At 42.7% G+C, this 23,428-nt stretch overlaps 1 protein-coding gene across 2 annotated transcripts; it reads left to right on the top strand.

Annotated features, from left to right (window-relative positions):
- Positions 1-301: 301 nt before the first annotated feature.
- On the top strand, positions 302-19,985 carry ENTPD5 (ectonucleoside triphosphate diphosphohydrolase 5 (inactive); the record flags this gene model as incomplete). Of its 2 annotated transcripts, XM_079701131.1 has the most annotated exons (13): positions 302-535; positions 1,539-1,618; positions 3,751-3,894; positions 4,096-4,171; positions 4,462-4,497; positions 4,842-4,930; positions 5,238-5,317; positions 6,025-6,086; positions 7,049-7,150; positions 7,858-7,998; positions 8,727-8,783; positions 16,608-16,723; positions 19,899-19,985. In XM_079701131.1, the coding sequence occupies 13 exons, from the start codon at positions 319-321 to the stop codon at positions 19,983-19,985; spliced, it is 1,287 nt and encodes a 428-aa protein (XP_079557257.1). The 2 variants fall into 2 exon arrangements, with proteins under 2 accessions (XP_079557257.1, XP_079557256.1); XM_079701130.1 differs by lacking the exon at positions 7,858-7,998 and having other exon boundaries at positions 319-535.
- Between the last annotated feature and the right edge of the window lie 3,443 nt (positions 19,986-23,428).

Here is a 23,428-nt window from a genome sequence, read left to right as displayed (position 1 = left end):
AGATCCACCCTACAATTAAAAGCAGAGCATGGGAAAATATATTTCAAATCCCAATGTCCTTTTGCAACCAGATACCCTTCAGAAAAGGTGCTAAGAGCCTATGTCACCCTGGTCTAGCTTGTTGTGCTGGTTATTAGGAATAGAGAAGGAGCAGCTTAGGGAAAGGGGCGGGATTTCTGTAATGGGTGTTTCTTCTTTTACAAGTGTAAACAAAGAGGCCAGTTGGTCTAACCTTGTGTGTCTTTGTCCTATAAGCCACTGCAGGTGTGTTAGCAGCACTGCTTCTGTAACGGAAGACTCACTACATCTTGGAAGAGAATGGCCATTTCCCAGGGGGCAGCCTTTTTCATGCTGGTAGTGTCCTGTGTTTGCAGCACTGTCTTCCACAGAGACCAGCAGACTTGGTTTGAGGGTATCTTCCTGTCTTCCATGTGCCCCATCAATGTCAGTGCCAGCACCTTGTATGGAATTATGTTTGATGCAGGGAGCACTGGAACTCGAATTCATGTTTACACCTTTGTGCAGAAATTACCAGGTACGTGCAACTGGTACCCTCACCAGAGTCGACAAATCCATACTTTAGCAACTCCTCCCAGAAATAAATGTGCTGAGAGTGTGTGATGTCAGTTACAGAATCTTACAGTGACTGAATGTCTTTCTTCAGAGAACACTTTGGGCTATAACTGAACACATATGGTTTAATTCAGTGTGAAATTAAGAGAGATCTGGACTGCCTGTAGTCTGAAACCCATGTGTCCAAGAAGTATAGCTGTAATGTGTCTTTCCTTTTCTCTAAAGGTGACTGTTACTCCAGGGTACAGAATATTGAGAGTGGTCTTGAGAGAAAGATCACTACCATCCTCGGAAAAGGGGATGAGGGGACCCTGAAGATTAACGTTTTCTAAATATTCAGTGTTCTATCCTCAAGTTACACACAGAGTCTAGGGAAAGGAGTAGAAGCTAGGTGTCCACCAGAGAAATGGCAGAGGGACCCTCAGTGATTACTTTTCATCCTCCATCCCCCTACCCAATACTCCTGCAAGCCATTTCTCACAGGTGGGATGACTTGGAATATCTGGGGGAAGTAGCAGGTTAATGTGATACAGAGCCCAGAATCAGAAACAGCCTAACTTTTTTTTTTTAATTTATTTTTGGTTGCCTTGGGTCTTTGTTGCTGTGTGCGGGCTTTCTCTAGCTGCAGCGAGCTGGGGCTGCTCTTCGTTGTGGTGCGTGGGCTTCTTATTGCGGTGGCTTCTTTTGTTGCAGAGCACGGGCTGTAGGTGCGCGGGCTTCAGTAGTTGTGGTGTGCGGGCTTCAGTAGTTGTGGCTCGCGGGCTGTAGAGCGCAGGCTCAGTAGATGTGGCGCACGGGCTTAGTTGCTCCGTGGCATGTGGGATCTTACTGGACCAGGGCTCAAATCCGTGTCCCCTGCATTGGCAGGTGGGTTCTTAACCACTGCACCACCAGGGAAGTCCAGAGACAGCCTAACTGTTGATAATCAGCCATCTCTCTTCTGTTTTGCTCCATGGACAACATAGGACAGCTTCCGATTCTGGAAGGGGAAATTTTTGATTCTGTGAATCCAGGACTTTCTGCTTTTGTAGATCAACCTAAGCAGGTGAGTTTTTTACAATTAGATGTTTCAATTCTCAAATGCCTTGATAACTTTACCACACCACTGCTGTTAAATATCTCATGCTGTTCACTACTGATATTGAGGTCATGTGTGAGATCAGTTTTCTGTCCTAGCTAATCTCCTGGATAACAGTAATTGTACACCCCAGGCTCACCAGGGCTTAGGTAGAAGGAGGTGTGAAAATAGATTGTGGCCATGCAGGGATAACACGGTCTTTCAAGAACTACCAAATGTAAAATAGATAGCTAGTGGGAAGCTATCTACTGTGACCACCTAGAGGCGGGGCATAGGGAGGGTGGGAGGGAGACACAAGAGGGAGGGGATATGGGGATATATGTATATGTATAGCTGATTCACTTTGTTATGAAGCAGAAACTAACACACCATTGTAAAGCAATTATACTCCAATAAAGATGTTAAAAAAAGAAAAAAGAAAAAGAAACTGCGCTCTTTGTATTTACTGTTTAAGATTTTGATTTGAAGCCATCAACTGCATCAATTAATGTAGATGCAGAAAATGGTTGTGAAGTTCTATAAGGTAGGAGGTATACACATGGCAATTAAGGGAATATAGATCCAGTGAACTCCACTTCAGAGTGCCCTTATACAGCACAGAACCATGCTTGTATTCTAGAAATTGGGCAAAACCCACGACAACAAAAATTTTCAGTAATAGAAGATGAATGAAGAGTTCTGTCATAACTGTATTTCACATTTGAGCTCTCACAACATACAGCACCCCATGTCAGAGGCCACAATGATATAAAATAGAATAAGGCAGAATGTTGAACTTTGGTAGCATATATAAAGGTGTTGTTCAGTGTCACAAGTGTAATCATTAACCAAAGGAACACCTGATGTTAAAAATGGCTTGAACTTGAAGAACCGAGAGGATGTTTATTTTCTTAGCTTGCTGTTATGAAATGGCAAATGTGCTAGAAAATTAGGAGCTGTTGAAAGCAACCACATTATTAGAAACTGATTTGACATTTGGAGAGTAAAACTGTGTTGTGGTTGCTAATAATTATAATGATTAAGAGGCAGCGTGTTGTCAGAACAGATGTTTACTCAGATAAACAATGGCTTTAAAATAATGGTTTTTAACATACCATAATTTGAACATCTGCTGTGTGCCATGCAGGTAGGTGCTGGTAATGCAAAAATGAACCTGATGTGTTCTGTCCTTTTAGAAGTCATAAAAGAGGTAGCATAATAACAGCTGCAGCTGGCATTTTTGTGGCAGCTCCACACAGTCTGCTGCATCTAACGCATGCAACAGTTTTGTATGATGGTATCTCCATCTCACAGCGGAGGAGACCAAGCCCCAGGAGCGCCAAGTGACCTATGTTAGGCCACAGGGCTAGTGAGCAAGTCTTCTAACTCCAGGCCTTGTTTCCTTCACCATACCAACTTTCTGGCCTGAAGCTAATTTTTAAAAAATATGTTGTTATTAGTGAATGAATATGAAATTCTTTAATATTAGATACCATTTTTCTTTGCTTTGCTTTTTTTTTTGGCTGCACCATGCTGCTTATGAGATCTCAGTTTCCCAACAGGGGATTGAAACTGGGCCACAGCAGTGAGAGCACCGAACCCTAACCACTAGACCACTAGGGAACTACCCCCATGAAGCTAATTTTTATTTGAGATAAAATAACAATTAAAATGACCACACTGTAAAAGAATCTTTTTTTTTTTTTTTTTTTTTTTTTGTGGTACGCGGGCCTCTCACTGTTGTGGCCTCTCCCGTTGTGGAGCACAGGCTCCGGATGCGCAGGCTCAGCGGCCATGGCTCACGGGCCCAGCCGCTCCGCGGCATGTGGGATCTTCCCGGACCGGGGCACAAACCCGTATCCCCTGCATTGGCAGGCGGACTCTCAAGCACTGCGCCACCAGGGAAGCCCAAGAATCATTTTTATTATAACGTAATCAGAATGAAATGGCTTCTCCTTCTTCAAAGAAGCCCGCTTCTTTAGGTCTCTGCTCTGTGGAGCAGAGAAGGGTCGGAGCCCTCTGCCACGTCACTCCTGGTACTCTGCCAGGGCATGCTGAGGGAATGGACAAGCTCCACTAAATGAACTGTTCACTGGATACGTGAATCATCTCTTTTGAAGGGTGCTGAGACTGTTCAAGAACTCTTAGAGGTGGCCAAAGACTCAATCCCTCGAAGTCACTGGAAGAGAACGCCAGTGGTCCTGAGGGCAACAGCGGGACTGCGCTTACTGCCAGAAAAGAAAGCCCAGGCTCTGCTCTTTGAGGTAGTTTTTGTTTTTTACAAGAAACCAGTAATTTCTTGCCTAGTTCTTTCTCTAGTTTCTCAGGGAAAGGAGTGAGTTCTGCTAAAATTTTATCTAGGGAAAATGAAGAGTGTAGTTTTCTAAGCATTATAGGATACAGTCAAAATGCAGAAATCTATTCTATTGCCTTAGGGAATCCAGATTTCTTTCTTTTTTTGCTAGGTAAAAGAGATCTTCAGGAAGTCACCTTTCCTGGTACCAGATGACAGTGTTAGCATCATGGATGGATCCTATGAAGGTGAGAGAGGTATTGATGTATGTTCTAGGGGGAGAGGGCCAGGGTTAACAAAAGATCTGATTAAAGGAACTGGGAACAGGGATGGGGGTGCTGAAGAAAAAGGAACTAAGTAAGGAGAATAAATAAGGAGAACAAATAAGGAGGAAGGGGATAGCAGGAAATGGAAAGATGGGGAGAGGGAAATGTATGCTTTAGACATGAAATTTAGAGAGAAAAAGAGTAAAGATGGGGCTAGGGAACGGGGGTAAAAAATGCTCTGGATATAATCTTTGTCTTCTCTCCTTTTTCAGGCATATTAGCTTGGGTTACTGTGAATTTTCTGACAGGTAATATATTCTCAAGTTTATATCTAAGACCTTAACTGGGTTTCACACATGGTCAGGGAGCAGAAATACCTTTTTTTTTTTTGTATTGTTCTTTCTTTTGTTTAATAAAAAGGAGGGTGGGGAGGAAAGACGGGAAGTTAGTGTCTGTTACCTGCCTTCAAGGCCTCAGCTGCAGCAAGAGTCCTTCTAGGTTAGCATTGGTTGGCAGCCTTTGGGGCTGGGGAGCAGTGGAGTATTTACAGAATTCCTCCAATATATGACAAGAGCAGGAGAGAAATTGCAGACAGAGGAGTGTTGGGCTGTCCAGGAAACAGAAGATGTTCAGAGCTGGCTCTCATTCACAGGTCAGCTGCATGGCCACAGCCAGGAGACTGTGGGGACTCTGGACCTGGGGGGTGCCTCCACCCAAATCACGTTCCTGCCGCAGTTTGAGGTGAGTCAGATACATGTGAAGGTATGGTTACCAGCCCACTTGACAGGCATATCGTGGTGCTAAGAAAGTGGTGCCCCATTTCAGACAGCAGCTCCACCACGAACAGGCTGAGTCAAGTCAATTAATGACTGACCGAACTTCCCCTCACTGTTCAGAGTCCCTTTGATTCCTCAAGCCTTGTGAGATTAGTTGTTTAATCTTCTCCTTTATCTCTTATTTTTTGGGGGGGAGGGATAGGGATGGTGGTGATAACATCTTCAGGTAATTGGGGATCCTGAATAGTCTTTTTGCTCTTTCTGTTTTGCAGAAAACCCTGGAACAAACCCCTAGAGGCTACCTCACTTCCTTTGAGATGTTTAACAGCACTTATAAGCTCTATACACATAGGTGAAGAGGGGAACATGGAGGAATAATAATATTTCACATTGTATGATTCTCCTAACTTTTCAAAACATTTTCACATCTATTATTGCATCTGACCAGCCTTACAAAGTCTTTGCCAGTCCCTGAAGGCCTGTTAACTGAAACCTAAGCTACTTACCAAAGCCCAAGGGACCCAAGAGGTTTCTCCATTCTTGTCCTCAAAAACATATAATAGTAATAAAGTAAAAAGTAATGTAAGATTTTTAAAAATAATGTAAAAGAGTAAAAGATAAGTAATATAAGAGTAAAAGTAATATGAGTCAAGTTTTCTCCAGAGAGAGGATACTCAGAGAAGGCTCAGCCAAAGCTCTGTGTCAGCTCCTTTTAAGCTGACCTTCAGATGTTCAAAATCCAGCCTAGAATTTGATCACAGTTGGGCTGGGAGCTAAGATAATGAGATTTCTTCTGGGGATGGTTCCCAGTGTGGGACCCTAGGAAGTGTCACTGCCCCTGGCCTTTAAAGCATAGCTGTGGGAAGTTCTTACTGCATGGCCTTGATCTGAACTGTGCAAGAATTACTGCTTGTTGTCCACACGAGATGAATAGAGCACAGAGAACAAGGTTTTCTTCCCTCCAGAGTGAGACAGAGAAACCATGTTACTTTTGCAAGAGGGAGCTTTAGGCTAGAGAATTCAGGATCACATGAAATTAGTCAATCCTGTATTTTACAGTTACTTGGGATTTGGATTGAAAGCTGCAAGACTAACAACTCTGGGAGCCCTGGAGACAGAAGGTTCGTCTGGGTGTGCTGGTTGGGGTAGGGTGAGAGTGACACCAGTACTCAGCTTGCCTTTTCCCTACCTTGGCAGTGATTCTATGGCAGAAAGGGTGATGCTGAAGTAAGAGGCCTGTGTTGTATAATAGACATCATAATGGCAAATTCCTTTTCTACTTTATGAGGTCAGATGTTTTGGTATATATTATTAGCCATTTCCAGCATGAAGTCTCTTGGTATGGGGGGAACGGTCTGTGGGGCAGACCGTTAAACTTGGTTAAACTTGGCAGGAGCTTGCTCACGCCCTTAGTTTTACATTTTACATGGGAGGTGCAGGTAGCAGCAGTCCACTTACAAGGTGGAATAACTGAACAACTCCATTCCTTTCTTCCTAGGCAGTAGAGGGGTAAAGAGCTCAGCTTTTGGGGTCAGGCAGAACTAGGGTCAGTCCCAGTCTTGTAATTTGGGGCCAGTTAGCTAAACTTTTTGTGCCCGTTTCCTCACCTTAAAAGAGATATTGCATTTATTTTAATTTTTATGGTGTGTGGTTCACAGTAAGCTATTATTGTGATGAGTATATAGCATTTCAGAGTTTACATTTTCAAGTGTATTTTATTTAAGCCTCACAACAATCAATGAGAAAAGTAGAACAGTATTTTTTCCCTTTTTTAGAAAGGAGGGAACTTATTCCATTGTAGGTTTTACATTTGAGATGTGATGAAAGTCATCAACCCCTCTGCCAAATGGACATAAGCATGAAAGTTTGCCGGTAGTTTCAGGGGGTTCACCAACCCCACAAAGCCCATCTATGAACCCTGAGTTAAGAATTCCCATTGTAGTATGCAGTCGTGGAACTAATTTCATATGATTTTAAGGCCCAGCCACCTTGATTATTCCTTTCAACCTTACTGACTTCTTGCTTTCCTTCCTCTCTCTTTCTCTCTCACACCCTTGCCTCTTTGTGGTCTGGTTTCTTTCAGGAATTGATGGACACACTTTCCGAAGTGCCTGTCTACCAAGATGGTTGGAAGCAGAGTGGATCTTTGCGGGTGTGAAATACCAGTATGGTGGCAACCAAGAAGGCAGGTGATATTTTTTTCACTGGTTGAAATTACTTTTGCAGTAGAAGTCTGGAAAAGTCCCATGGGAAACTTTTTCTAGAGCTAGGAGAAGCTTGTCTTTTGCAGGAACTAGTTCCAAATAGATGCTGGTGTGCCTCCAAGGAGTAGTGTGAAGTGACCGTGAACAAGGCAGCTGTCACTCTCTGTTCAGCTCTTTCCCTGCCCAAGTGTTGTGGATCCATTAGAAACCTCTTCTTACCCTGGGTCTAATGTATTGAGGGTCTCTGCCTTCAGCAGGGTGAAGCTGTTTCAGATCCAATTAATGTTTAGCTATTTCATTTATAGAATTGAGACGATAAGAAGAATAATTGATCTTAGGTATTATAAAAGGCATAGACCTTAAACGCGAGGAAAAAACTTGATTTTTCCCATGAAGGAAGCAGGTGAGCCTCTGCATACTTCTCATAAATGCCATGAAACATAATGCTAAGGGGCAGCTTGAGGTCGGCTGTGGCTTTTTTGGTGAACACAGGTTAGGGAGGGGACCTGCCGTGGAGAAGCAGGTACTGGTTCTCCAGAGGGATGAGGCTGCAAAAGTTTGTTCATCTTTGTCTGTAAGCCCTTTGTCCTGAGCCTCAGCTCACCTTGATCCTCCTGCTGTTCCACTGGCTTCAGCAGCTTGCCTCTCACTTTCTCAACTTGCTCCTGTGCACCTTTTGCCCCATCAGGGGAGGTGGGCTTTGAGCCCTGCTATGCTGAAGTGCTGAGGGTGGTCCAAGGAAAACTTCATCAGCCAGATGAGGTCCAGAGAAGCTCCTTCTATGCTTTCTCTTACTATTATGACCGAGCTGTTGACACAGACATGATTGGTAAGTTCACTCCAGGTGTTAGTGCATGGGGGAGACTGGGCAGGACTGTGGTGGGGAAGGGAAAGGGACAAAAGGAGTATTTGCAATGCCTTGTTGAGGTGGTCACCGTACTTTTCTCCCAAGTCACCCAAGTGGAAGAGTGAATATGATTTCGAATCTTTTGGGGCTAGAAGATGGCCTAAACAAATATACATGAAGTCTTTTTTTTCTTTAAGTATTTTCATGGAGGTATAATTGACATAAAATAAAATGCACATATTTGAAGTGTACAATTTGGTAAGTTTTGACATATGTATACACCCATGAAACCATCACCAAATTCAAGTCAGTGAACATATTCACCCTAAAAAGTTTCCTCTTTCCCCTTTATAACATTTTTCCTTATAATAGTAACACATTTTGTTTAGCTGTGAGAATGTATATATGTGATCTGTCATGGCCTGAGCTATGAATTAATTATTTTCTGACGTGTTTAATGGCCCCTTTTTAATGGGCCTATTTTTTAGCTGTAGTTAAATATACATAACATAAAATAAATTATAAGTAAATAAAATAAACTGTATAGATTATATTGTAGGGATATGTCAGGTTTGCTTGTCCCATTCTTTAATGTTGGAAATTTTATTTTTAGTTTTTCATTATTATAAATAGGATAATTTCCTAGGATAAATTTCCTTATGTTTCCTGGAAGGCTTTTTGACATCAACTACTGTTCTGTTTCATTTCAGATTATGAAAAGGGGGGTGTTTTAAAAGTTGAAGATTTTGAAAGGAAAGCAAGGGAAGGTAAGTGTCAGTGGAAACCATTGAAGGTGAGCCCGTGAGACTGCCACCCCCAGTGACCTTAAAGTGACCTAATGTGCTTTGGCCAGTAGAAAGCCTCTCAGAAGGTTGGTTTCCTGTCTTTACCAGGAGTTAAAAGCATTAAGTGGCAAAGAAAAATATAAGAATACAAGAGACTTTGGAAAAACGGTGAAAACCTTTTCTTCTTTCCACATTTCTTTCTTCCTTTTTTTAAAAAACAATGGAAAAAGTTTTATCAGTGGTAATGAAACACTGAGCACCAGAATATATGGAAAATAGCCACAGAGGCTTCCTTGAAAGAGTTCATTAAAAATGCAAATGGGGCTTCCCTGGTGGTGCAGTGGTTAAGAATCCTCCTGCCAATGCAGGGCACACAGGTTCGAGCCCTAGTCTGGGAAGATCCCGCATGCAGTGGAGCAACTAAGCCTGTGCGCCACAACTACTGAGCTTGCGCTCTAGAGCCCGCGAGCCACAACTACTGAGCCTGTGTGCCACAGCTACTGAAGCCCGCGCACCTAGAGCCCGTGCTCTGCAACAAGAGAGGCCACCTCAATGAGAAGCCCACGCACTGCAATGCAGAGTAGCCCCCGCTCACTGCAACTATGGAAAGCCCATGCGCAACAATGAAGAGCCAACGCAGCCAAAAATAAATTAATTTTAAAAAAAAACACCAGAAATACAGCTACACATGGAACAACTCCTACAGAACACCTGCTGAACACTGGCAGAAGACCTCAGACCTCCCAAAAGGCAAGAAACTCCCCACGTACCTGGGTAGGGCAAAGCGGAGAGATTCCCGCACAGAGGATCAGTGCCAACTGGCACTCACCAGCCCGAGAGGCTTGTCTGCTCGCCCGCCGGGGCGGGCGGTGCTGGGAGCTGAGGCTCGGGCTTCAGTCGGAACATAGGGAGAGGACTGGGGCTGGCGGCATGAACACAGACTGAAGGGGCTAATGCGCCACAGCTAGCCGGGAGGGAGTCTGGGGAAAAGTCTGGACCTGCCGAAGAGGCAAGAGACTTTTTCTTCCCTCTTTGTTTCCTGGTGCGTGAGGAGGGGATTAAGAGCGCTGCTTAAAGGAGCTCCAGAGATGGGCGCGAGCCGCGGCTGAAAGCGCGGACCCGAGACGGGTGGGGGACGCTGGGGCTGCTGCCACCGCCAAGAGGCCTGTGTGTGAGCGCAGGTCACTGTCCACGCCCCACTTCCGGGGAGCCTGTGCAGCCCGTCACTGCCGGGGTCCCGGGATCCAGGGACGGCTTCCCTGGGAGAACGCACAGCGCGCCTCAGGCTGGTGCAACGTCACGCTGGCCTCTGCCGCCGCAGGCTCGCCCCGCACTCCGTGCCCCTCCCTCCCTCCCTGCCTGAGTGAACCAGAGTCCCCGAAGTGGCTGCTCCTTTAACCCTGTCCTGTCTGAGCGAAGAACAGATGCCCTCCGGCGACCTACACGGGGAGGCGGGGCCAAATCCAAAGCTGAGCCCCGGGAGCTGTGAGAACAAAGAAGAGAAAGGGAAATCTCTCCCAGCAGCTTCAGAAGCAGAGGATTAAAGCTCCACAATCAACTTGATGTACCCTGCATCTGTGGAATACATGAATAGACAACGAATGATCCCAAATTGAGGATCCAGGAGTCAGTGCTGTGCCTCTGAGGTGGGAGAGCCAACTTCAGGACACTGGTCCACAAGAGACCTCCCAGCTCCACATAATATCAAACGGCGAAAATCTTCCAGAGATCTCCATCTCAACACCAGCACCCAGTTTCACTCAACGACCAGCAAGCTACAGTGCTGGACACCCTATGCCAAACAATTAGCAAGACAGGAACACGCCACCACACATTAGCAGAGAGGCTGCCTAAAATCATAAAAAGTCCACAGACACCCCAAAACACACCACCAGACATGGACCTGCCCACCAGAAAGACAAGATCCAGCCTCATCCACCAGAACACAGGCACTAGTCCCCTCCACAAGGAAGGCTACACAACCCACTGAACCAACCTTAGCCACTGGGGACAGACACCAAAAACAACGGGAACTACGAACCTGCAGCCTGCAAAAAGGAGACCCCAAACACAGTAAGATAAGCAAAATGAGAAGACAGAAAAGCACACAGCAGGAGAAGGAGCAAGATAAAAACCCACCAGACCTAACAAATGAAGAGGAAATAGGCAGTCTACCTGAAAAAGAATTCAGAATAATGATAGTAAAGATGATCCAAAATCTTGGAAATAGAATAGACAAAATGCAAGAAACAGTTAACAAGGACCTAGAAGAACTAAAGATGAATCAAGCAACGATTAAAAACACAATAAATAAAAAAATACTCTAGATGGGATCAATAGCAGAATAACTGAGGCAGAAGAACGGATAAGTGATGTGGAAGATAAAATAGTGGAAGTAACTACTGCAGAGCAGAAGAAAGAAAAAAGAATGAAAAGAACAGAGGACAGTCTCAGAGACCTCTGGGACAACATTAAACGCACCAACATTCGAATTATAGGGGTTCCAGAAGAAGAAGAGAAAAAGAAAGGAACTGAGAAAATATTTGAAGAGATTATAGTTGAAAACTTCCCTAATATGGGAAAGGAAATACTCAGTCAAGTCCAGGAGGCACAGAGAGTCCCATACAGGATAAATCCAAGGAGGAATACACCAAGACACATATTAATCAAACTGTCAAAAATTAAATACAAAGAAAACATATTAAAAGCAGCAAGGGAAAAACAACAAATAACACACAAGGGAATCCCCATCAGGTTAACAGCTGATCTTTCAGCAGAAACTCTGCAAACCAGAAGGGACTGGCAGGACATATTTAAAGTGATGAAGGAGAAAAACCTGCAACCAAGATTACTCTACCCAGCAAGGATCTCATTCAGATTTGATGGAGAAATTAAAACGTTTACAGACAAGCAAAAGCTGAGAGAGTTCAGCACCACCAAACCAGCTTTACAACAAATGCTAAAGGAACTTCTCTAGGCAAGGAACACAACAGAAGGAAAAGACCTACAATAACGAACCCAAAACAGTTAAGAAAATGGGAATAGGAACATACATATCGATAATTACCTTAAATGTAAATGGACTAAATGCTCCCACCAAAAGACACAGATTGGCTGAATGGATACAAAAACAAGACCCATATATATGCTGTCTACAAGAGACCCACTTCAGACCTAGAGACACATACAGACTGAAAGTAAGGGGATGGAAGAAAATATTCTATGCAAATGGAAACCAAAAGAAAGCTGGAGTAGCAATTCTCATATCAGACAAAATAGACTTTAAAATAAAGACTACTAGAAGAGACAAGGACACTACATAATGATCAAGGGATCGATCCAAGAAGAAGATATAACAATTGTAAATATTTATGCACCAAACATAGGAGCACCTCAATACATAAGGCAAATACTAACAGCCATAAAAGGGGAAATCGACAGTAACACGTTCATAGTAGGGGACTTTAACACCCCACTTTCACCAATGGACAGATCATCCAAAATGAAAATAAATAAGGAAACACAAGCTTTAAATGATACATTAAACAAGATGGACTTAATTGATATTTATAGGACATTCCATCCAAAAACAACAGAATACACATTTTTCTCAAGTGCTCATGGAACATTCTCCAGGATAGATCATATCTTGGGTCACAAATCAAGCCTTGGTAAATTTAAGAAAATTGAAATTGTATCAAGTATCTTTTCCGACCACAATGCTATGAGACTAGATATCAATTACAGGAAAAGATGTGTAAAAAATACAAACACATGGAGGCTAAACAATACACTACTTAATAACGAAGTGATCACTGAAGAAATCAAAGAGGAAATCAAAAAATATCTAGAAACAAATGACAATGGAGACACGATGACTCAAAACCTATGGGACGCAGCAAAAGCAGTTCGAAGAGGGAAGTTTATAGCAATACAATCCCACCTTAAGAAACAGGAAACATATCAAATAAACAACCTAACCTTGCACCTAAAGCAATTAGAGAAAGAAGAACAGAAACACCCCAAAGTTAGCAGAAGGAAAGAAATCATAAAGATCAGATCAGAAATAAATGAAAAAGAAATGAAGGAAACGATAGCAAAGATCAATAAAACTAAAAGCTGGTTCTTTGAGAAGATAAAATTGATAAACCATTAGCCAGACTCATCAAGAAAAAAAGGGAGAAGACTCAAATCAATAGAATTAGAAATGAAAAGGGAGAAGTAACAACTGACACTGCAGAAATACAAAAGATCATGAGAGATTACTACAAGCAACTCTATGCCAATAAAATGGACAACCTGGAAGAAATGGACAAATTCTTAGAAATGCACAACCTGCCAAGACTGAATCAGGAAGAAATAGAAAATATGAATACACCAATCACAAGCACTGGAATTGAAACTGTGATTAAAAATCTTCCAACAAACAAAAGCCCAGGACCAGATGGCTTCACAGGCGAATTCTATCAAACATTTAGAGAAGAGCTAACACCTATCCTTCTCAAACTCTTCCAAAATATAGTAGAGGGAGGAACACTCCCAAACTCATTCTACGAGGCCACCATCACCTTGATACCAAAACCAGACAAGGATGTCACAAAGGGCTTCCCTGGTGGCGCAGTGGTTGAGAGTCCACCTGCCAATGCAGGGGACGCGGGTTCATGCCCCGGTCCGGGAAGATCCCACATGCTGCGGAGCGGCTGGGCCCGTGAGCCATGGCCGCTGAGCCTGCGTGTCCGGAGCCTGTGCTCCGCAACGGGAGAGGCTGCAACAGTGAGAGGCCCGCGTACCGCAAAAAAAAAAAAAAAAAAGGATGTCACAAAGAAAGGAAACTACAGGCCAATATCACTGATGAACATAGATGCAAAAATCCTTAAATAAATACTAGCAAACAGAATCCAACAGCACATTAAAAGGATCATACACCATGATCAAGTGGGGTTTATTCCAGGAATGCAAGGATTCTTCAATATACGCAAATCAGTCAACGTGATACACCATATTAACAAATTGAAGGAGAAAAACCATATGATCATCTCAATAGATGCAGAGAAAGCTTTCGACAAAATTCAACACCCATTTTTGATAAAAACCCTGCAGAAAGTAGGCATAGAGGGAACTTTCCTCAACATAATAAAGGCCATATATGACAAACCCACAGCCAATGTCGTCCTCAGTGGTGAAAAACTGAAACCATTTCCACTAAGATCAGGAACAAGACAAGGTTGCCCACTCTCACCACTCTTATTCAACATAGTTTTGGAAGTTTTAGCCACAGCAATCAGAGAAGAAAAGGAAATAAAAGGAATCCAAATCAGAAAAGAAGAAGTAAAGCTGTCACTGTTTGCAGATGACATGATACTATACATAGAGAATCCTAAAGATGCTACCAGAAAACTACTAGAGCTAATCAATGAATTTGGTAAAGTAGCAGGATACAAAATTAATGCACAGAAATCTTTGGCATTCCTATACACTAATGATGAAAAATCTGAAAGTGAAATCAAGAAAACACTCCCATTTACCATTGCAACAAAAAGAATAAAATATCTAGGAATAAACCTACCTAAGGAGACAAAAGACCTGTATGCAGAAAATTATAAGACACTGATGAACGAAATTAAAGATGATACAAATAGATGGAGAGATATACCACGTTCTTGGATTGGAAGAATCAACATTGTGAAAATGACTCTACTACCCAAAGCAATCTACAGATTCAATGCAATCCCTATCAAACTACCACTGGCATTTTTCACAGAACTAGAACAAAAAATTTCACAATTTGTATGGAAACACAAAAGACCCCAAATAGCCAAAGCAATCTTGAGAACGAAAAATGGAGCTGGAGGAATCAGGCTCCCTGACTTCAGACCATACTACAAAGCTACAGTAATCAAGACAGTGTGGTACTGGCACAAAAACAGAAAGATAGATCAATGGAACAGGATAGAAAGCCCAGAGATAAACCCACGCACATATGGTCACCTTATCTTTGATAAAGGAGGCAGGAATGTACAGTGGAGAAAGGACAGTCTCTTCAATAAGTGGTGCTGGGAAAACTGGACAGGGACATGTAGAAGTATGAGATTAGATCACTCCCTAACACCATACACAAAAATAAGCTCAAAATGGATTAAAGACCTAAATGTAAGGTGAGACACTATCAAACTCTTAGAGGAAAACATAGGCAGAACACTCTATGACATAAATCACAGCAAGATCCTTTTTGACCCACCTCCTAGAGAAATGGAAATAAAGACAAAAATAAACACATGGGACCTAATGAAACTTAAAAGCTTTTGCACAGCAAAGGAAACCATAAACAAGACCAAAAGACAACCTTCAGAATGGGAGAAAATATTTGCAAGTGAAGCAACTGACAAAGGATTAATCTCCGAAATTTATAAGCAGCTCATGCAGCTCAATAACAAAAAAACAACCCAATCCAAAAATGGGCAGAAGACCTAAATAGACATTTCTCCACAGAAGATATACAGACTGCCAACAAACACATGAAAGGATGCTCAACATCTTCAATCATTAGAGAAATGCAAATCAAAACTACAATGAGATATCATCTCACACCAGTCAGAATGACCATCATCAAAAAATCTAGAAACAGTAAATGCTGGAGAGGGTGTGGAAAAAAGGGAACACTCTTGCACTGCTGGTGGGAATGTGAATTGGTACAGCCACTATGGAGAACAGTATGGAGGTTCCTTAAAAAACTACAAATAGAACTACCATATGACCTAGCAATCCCACTACTGGGCATATACCCTGAGAAAACCATAATTCAAAAAGAGTCATGTACCAAAATGTTCATAGCAGCCCTATTTACAATAGCCCAGAGATGGAAACAACCTAAGTGTCCATCATCGGATGAATGGGTAAAGAAGATGTGGCACATATATACAATGGAATATTACTCAGCCATAAAAAGAAACGAAATTGAGCTATTTGTAGTGAGGTGGATGGACCTAGAGTCTGTCATACAGAGTGAAGTAAGTCAGAAAGAGAAAGACAAATACTGTATGCTGACACATATATATGGAATTTAAGAAAAAAATGTCATGAAGAACATAGGGGTAAGACAGGAATAAAGACACAGGCCTACTAGAGAATGGACTTGAGGATATGGGGAGGGGGAAGGGTAAGCTGTGACAAAGCGAAAGAGAGGCATGGACATATACACACTACCAAACGTAAGGTAGATAGCTAGTGAGAAGCAGCCGCATAGCACAGGGAGATCAGCTCAGTGCTTTGTGACCACCTGGAGGGGTGGGATAGGGAGGGTGGGAGGGAGACGCAAGAGGGATGGGATATGGGAACATATGTATATGTATAACTGATTCATTTTGTTATAAAGCAGAAACTAACACACCATTGTTAAGCAATTATACTCCAATAAAGATGTAAAAAAAAAAAAAAAGCAAATAATTGCTCTTATCCAGTGGCCCTGAAGTAGGGCTAACTGGTATTTCCCTGTCTTACTATATAAGGGCCTTAGTTGAATTAAGCCCCAACAATAAGTCATAGAATATATGTCATAGCAAATAAACTAGGACCCGTGTACCTTTGAGTAGATTAGATGTCACATCAGAAACGTGCAGGTTCTTGATGAGCTGGGGTCTTGCAGAGGCTATCAGTGCACAGTTCTAGCCTCCAAGACTCCCAGGCATCTGGGAGAAGGAGGATGGAGGATTCTGCTTTGCTTATTCTCAGTCTGTATTTAGAGAAAATCATACACCTCTCAGTTGGCTGCAAACTTGAATTCCACTTTTCTCTTTCTGTCACCTCCAGTATGTGATAACCTGGAAAACTTCACCTCAGGCAGTCCTTTCCTGTGCATGGATCTCAGTTACATCACAGCCTTGTTGAAGGATGGCTTTGGCTTTGCAGGCAGCACCGTCTTACAGGTAAGAGAGAGGACACCGGCATCACATAACAGTCCTTTTACTTGGGAGTTAGAAAGAAAGTTAAAAACTTGTTTAGGGGACTTCCCTGGTGGCGCAGTGGTTAAGACTCCACGTTCCCAGTGCAGGGCGCCTAGGTTCGATCCCTGGTCAGGGAACTAGATCCCACATGCATGCCGCAACTAAGAGTTCACATGCCACAACTAAGGAGCTGCAACTAAGGAGGCTGCCTGCCACAACTAAGACCTGGCACAACCAAATAAATATTTTTTAAAAAACAAAAAAACTTGTTTAGTAATCAGAGTGGCTGTAGGTGGAGTTTTGAGGTAATTTTATTCAGGCTATGGACAAGGCACTGTGCAAGGCACCATGAATGTGGGAAATTACCTTGATACAATGGCAGCTTCTAAGTACCATTGACCCTTGAATAACAGGTTTGAACTGGGTCCACTTATACATGGATTCTTTTCAATAGTAAATACTACAGTACTTCACAATCTGTGGTTGGTTGAATCCATGGATATGGAGGGCCAGCTGTAAAGTTATATGTGGATTTTTGACTGCACGGGGGTCGGCACCTATAACCCCCATGTTCAACGGTCAACTGTATATTACTAGGCAAGCTATCCCAGAGGTCACAGAGCCAAAAGGCTTGCAGCCCAGGTTAAGATGCCCAAGTTACATGGTTTATTAAATCAACTTCAAAAGTCAGGGTGAGGGACTTCCATGGCAGTCCAGTGGTTAAGAATCTGCACTTCCACTGCAGGGGGCATGGGTTTGATCCCTGGTCGGGGAACTAAGATCCCGCATGCTGCGTGGGGTGGCCAAAAGCAAAACAAAGAAATCCCACAAAAGTCAGGGTGAAAAGCAAGGGGAAAGAATTGGGATAGGTGAACACACAGGATAGGGTACATACAAGCTCGAGGTGCTGTACTTCCTGAATCCTGGGTTCATATGTCCTGCCTCTCTCTGCCGATGATAGTGTGGTTACAGGTACTGTAGCTGAAGTTTGATCAAGGGGGCACAAGGACAGAAGGTGCCGGGGCCGTCACACAAACTTGCTGTTTGGAGGGGCACAGAGGCAAGTGCACTGGCCAGTAGCATTAGCTCACTCATTAGCCCATTAGATGGTTTGATGGTTCTGTTTGGCAGAGGACATGAGGGACCTCTGCCAAAGAGCATCACCAGTGAGTGGCTTATTTAAGACCTCGTGAGTATTGAATGCCTTTTGTAGTATGTCGTATGTATTTTGTGTGTGCCTCATGTATTTAGTGCCTCTTGAGTCTCGGGTCCCTCTCTGTCTTCCTAAGTTTATCTGTAGTAACTTATTTATTCCAAACACATCTTATGAGTTTCATCCATCCCATATATAATATTTTTTATCTTCCATACCATAGTTGAATAATTGCACATTATAGTTACAAAGATGATTAAGATGTAATCTTTGTCCTCAAATAGCATAGTCTATTAGAGGAGATGTGACAAAAATATAGTTGTGGCACAGGGCAACTTTGAACTTTCGGGGTCAAGGAAGTAGGGATTGTACTTTGTTTATGAAGCTCCTTCCTTCTTTTGTGTCACTTCCCCTTCCTGTTTCCTCATTTCCAGATGAGTTTATATTGCCCCATTTCTTGTGTTATACAGATTTCATAAATTCATTTGTACAAAGGTATTTGGATTTAATGTGTTGTTATACCTGCTGAGAATATTGGCATTTAAAGAGTTACTTGCCAGTAGAGTCAGTATAGTGTAGTGTTTAAAGTTTGGGCTCTGTTGTCCATCAGATCTGGGTTCAAGTTCTGATTCTGCAAGCTTACTAGCTCTGTGACGTTAGATGATTTACTTCCCCTCTAACTTTTAGGTTCCTCACTCAAAACACAGGGATCCTTAGAGTACCTATTTCTTAGGGCTGTTATAAAAATGGAGATAAAGCACAGTGCCTGGCACATAAGAAGTTATTAATATTGGTTTAATTGTTAGTATAGGTATTTCACACCAGTTGGAGCTAGATTTGTGGATAAGAGAGGTCATCCTGAGCCCTCAATACATACCAAGTTAACAACTGCCTCTACTTAAGCATCAACAATAACCAAATCATTTAAGGACAGTTTTCTGCCGTTTCTATTTCTGCATCCTTTTAGTCTTTATTTCAATGGCAGCAGAATTTGTATCAGGGGTGAACAGTCCTCTGTCCCAGAGATCACTTCACTTTGGCATCTATATCCCTAGACTGTCGGTCCTAAGGACAGAGGAAGAACATTTTGGGGGGGTGGGGGGCACTCCCAGTTTGACTCAGGGGTCACAGACTAAATCTCAAGATAATGATTCACATGCCATTCTTCTCAGTTTTTGGCACAGTGACTATAGACTAAATTTCATCAGGTTAACACAGAAGTATTGTGTCCTAAGAAGTTAGTACTACAAGGAAAGACTAAAAACCAGTTTGCTGATTTATAAACCTGGGTATGGGTATGGTGGTGGCATCTTTATTCAACAGTGGCTTATGGAGAATTCCAGTAAAACTGATAAAAATGAAGCTATCTGGTTGAATCAGAGGTCGGGGATCTGGAACTCCTTCACCGTTTTGCCTCCCTTTCTCCTTTGAAGCACTGTCAAGGAACCCCTAGGATTCTGAAGAAAACAATTTGATATATTGACTAATCTAATCCACTTCTTATGTAGTTGACAAAATCGAGTCTAAACTTTTGCCCAAGGTCACTGAACTAATTGAGGTACAACCTGGCCTAGAATGCCTCAAGTGCCTTGGTTTGTCATTAACTAGTGCTTAAGAAGATGCACTTGCTTACAAAGTATGAATTGAGAAGCTTAGTATGTTCTTTCCTACCCCTGAATCTATTGCTAACTCCTGTTGTGTTTAGTTTAGGATTAGGGAGAGAGTTCAGAAGCCTGTCTGTCTAAAAGGTCCTCTCTAGAAGTCCTGGGTTGAGACCACTTCTTGGGCCCAGAGATTCAAGGATCAGATTGGCAGGTGTAGGGGCAATGGCCGGATGGGAACCTACAGAGAGGGTTGGGAGAAGCCTCCAGAGACTGGCTACTCCCAGTTCTGCCTTGGTTTGGCCATGGGGATGATCTTTGCAGATATTCTCTGCTTGTTGTGCTTGCTAGAGTTGAAAATTGAATGAAAATATTAAGACTTTTTTTTTCTCCTTCCCAACAGCTCACAAAGAAAGTGAACAACATAGAGACAGGCTGGGCCTTGGGGGCCACCTTTCACCTGCTGCAGTCTCTGGGCATCTCCCACTGAGGCCAAGCCGTTCCTCTGAGGCCTGCATTTGTCAACAACCTTGTTAAAGGGAGAACGAGAGAGGAGAGGACTCAGTTGTATTCTGAGCTAGTCTGGGGACAGCCTAGACTGAAGCCCAGCAGCTGATTTCATCTGGAGGAAGGGGCTTCTGTAGACAGGTCTTGCCCTTGAGTCTATAGAGATCTGGATTTAATTACTTTTACACCTCAAATGTGAACTATTTCCTAACCACTCTTCGTGCACAGCTGGTACCAGAGTCTAAATCTTCGAGGTTCCTTGTGTGTCACAGAGAGCCAAAGGAATAGCTTTGGAACTTAACCTTGGGGAACCCAGGGATAGAACCCTGGGAACCAAAGAAGAATCTCATTTCAACCCTTTCAGTGCCTCATTCCTTTGAACATTTTAATTTTCCTCTTACATGTTAAACTCAGCTGACTGATTGCAATCCCATGACCTATCAACAGCAGTATTTTCTTTTCCCTGCACATTGCCCTGTCCCACCTTTATCTCCTCTCACCTACCCTAAAAAAAAAGAAAGAAAAAAATACCTGGTTTTACTTTCCATGTGTAGTTTGAAGAGGAAAAAAAAAAAAAGCCATATCTGGGGAATTCCCTGGAGGTCCGGTGGTTAGGACTACGAGCTTTCACTGCCAAGGGCATGGGTTCGATCCCTGGTCAGAGAACTAAGATCCTGGAAGCCGTGCACGTGGTGTGGCCAAAAAAAAAAAAAAACGTACCATATCTGAAGTTATGTGATCCGGCTTTGTGTCAGCACCAATCAGCCAGCTGAGAACCATTTTAAATCTCAGAAGGATGGAGAGCAACTCACAGCTAGGCAGAAGGGAGGCCATCCAGTTTCTAGGGACATGCTTTGGGAGGGTGTGGCTGCCTTCTACAGACTACCTTCTTTTAATCAACTTTTTATCGGTAAGCCCTGGGGTAATGAACATATCCAACTTTATAGGAATGTGTGTGTATGTGTTTTCAGTGCTAGTACCTCTTTTCTCAGGCTACTGTGTTTATAGTAATTTGTCATCCTAAACTTGTTTTCTTTGTATTTCTAAGAAGTACATCTATACCCTAGCTTTTGGTCTGCGGTGAGAGGCCTGTGGCTGTGCTTTTCAAGGATCTGGATTTTGGTAATAGCCCCTTTCAGTTTGTCCTTTTATTCTGTTTACAGCAGTGTCTCTTTCTGCCCTGGCCCCTGATCATTTTAGCTAGCATCCTCTACATTATTTGTCTAGTTCTAGGGTTTCTGAACCCTTCTTGATGATACCTAACATTTGATTTACTTGGCCATTTTGGCCCACATCCATACAGTGGATGCTCACTTTGAGTTTGAATGTTCAGAGCTCTTGACTTTGTGAATTATTTCCCCTAAACTTCATGATCTTGTACTTCCCCACATAACCACCATTTCCTTGTCTACCCGTGCTGCTCTTGGACTTGAAAGATCTTCCAGTAGTCTGGCTTCTACACCTTGGCTCTTTACCTCCAGCTTCTTTCCAGCAGAGTATCTCCCCAGACTTGTACTTTTCACATTCACAGTAGACTGTCTTTCAGCTTTTTCACAAAAGATGTTAAATATACCTGGCCCTCACACCAGTCCCTGGGGAACCTTATTTTTAAAAGTATTCCATTGAGTCAATAAATATTTAACATCTGATATGTGCAAATAACTAGGCAAATTTCTATACCCTCATCCCCCCAAATTTTAGTTTTTCAATTCAATGTGGAATTTTTTCTTCTTCACAGTGATTTTTTTTTTAAGTTTTATTATTTTGGGCTGTGTTGGGTCTTCATTGCTGCGCACAGGCTCCCTCTAGTTGTGGCGAGCGGGGGCTACTCTTTGTTGCGGTGCGCGGGCTTCTCATTGCGGTGGCTTCTCTTGTTGCGGGGCACCGGCTCTAGGCGCATGGGCTCAGTAGTTGTGGCTCGTGGGCTCTAGAGCGCAGGCTCAGTGGTTGTGGCTCATGGGCTTAGTTGCTCTGCAGCATGTGGGATCCTCCCGGACCAGGGCTCGAACCTATGTCCCCTGCATTGGCAGGCAGACTCCTAAACACTGTGCCACCAGGGAAGCCCTTCACAGTGATTTTTAATTATACTAAGGTCACCTTTATACCTACTGTCTCTTCCTCCAAAAATGCTAATACAGAGTGAAATAATAGAATCTTGAGTTGGAAACAGCCCAAAGATATAATCAATGCAACCTTCTACCCATTGCAGAACGCCCTTAACACTTGTAACTGGTTGTCATTCAGCTTCTGTGTAGGCATGTTTCCAGACACCTCATTCCACTTTGGGATTTTGCACTGATGTTAAAACCCCTCCTTCTCAGTGGTCTCATTTCTGCTCTAATCCCTCCTTCCACAGCCTTTCGGTCTGAAGAAAACTTCTCCCAAGTCCTTCACATTCTTCTTAGTATTATCACTTGACTTCTAGGCCCCCTTCCCATCTTTGTCAAGAGTATGGTGTTAGAACCAGTCATCATACACGAAATGCTGTTCTACAAGATTAGGGGGAGGCAATTCTCTATTAGAAACCAAGTTTTCCCAAGAGATGAAAGCTGTGTTCACTAAAGACTCCTCCAGCTTGATGGGTTCAGAGAGGTAAGAGTTCCTGGTCTTTATCACCACAGCTTGTCTCTGAAGCTTTTCTTATAAAGGCCACATATTGTTCAGCAGACACCTTCGGTCATCCCAAATACTTTCAGAATTGTTAGGTAGGTGCATTATAACTCCAGAAATGTATCTACATATTTTCTGATAATCTTGATTAGAATATCTGGAGAATTAACCAGTTTATCCATTATAGGAGCAATTTGGAATGAGACTTTTTATTTCTTAGAAAAAACAATTTGTAATGTCCTTTTTGCCCCTAGCGTACCTTTTGGGCCTCTTATTAAGAGTCCTACAAGGCCTAATCTTGATGGTTAGGTTTTCTTTCTGTAAATGTGTTATATATTTCAAATACTAGGACATGGCCTGGCACATAGTGGATTTTGTGTTTGTTATCATCATCATATGAAAAACACTGTGGGTTATGGAGGTCCTTGCAAGGTGTGCCTTAAAATTCTTCATGTCTTGCCTGATTCTGTTTGCATACTTTCAGAGAGTCCATGTTCTTCATACCTGGGCTACCTTTCCATTTTTTTATGAAAGATGACCTTTTTTCCCCTACAGTGACCTTTCTGGACTCTGCCAGTCGTCACACAGCTTTTTCCAGTAGCTGCCATCTTTCATTATGGACACATTTTTTCCTGAGATTCCAGGAAGGTTTGTGACATTCACACTTTTTTAGTATCTTATAAATTTTCCGCATTTACCTGAAAAGCTCCCCTGTGGTAACAAATTTTCCATTCCCTAAAATTTCCCAAGAATAGCTTAGGTTGGGTCAAAAGCAGACTGTTACCTTCTCCTTTCATCTGCAAATCAGACTTCTGG

Source organism: Hyperoodon ampullatus (genome assembly GCF_949752795.1).
Source record: "Hyperoodon ampullatus genome assembly, chromosome: 3".
NCBI lineage: Eukaryota > Metazoa > Chordata > Mammalia > Artiodactyla > Ziphiidae > Hyperoodon > Hyperoodon ampullatus.
Note: the sequence above shows the minus strand (reverse complement) of the source record. Positions and strands in the feature narration are given on the sequence as shown.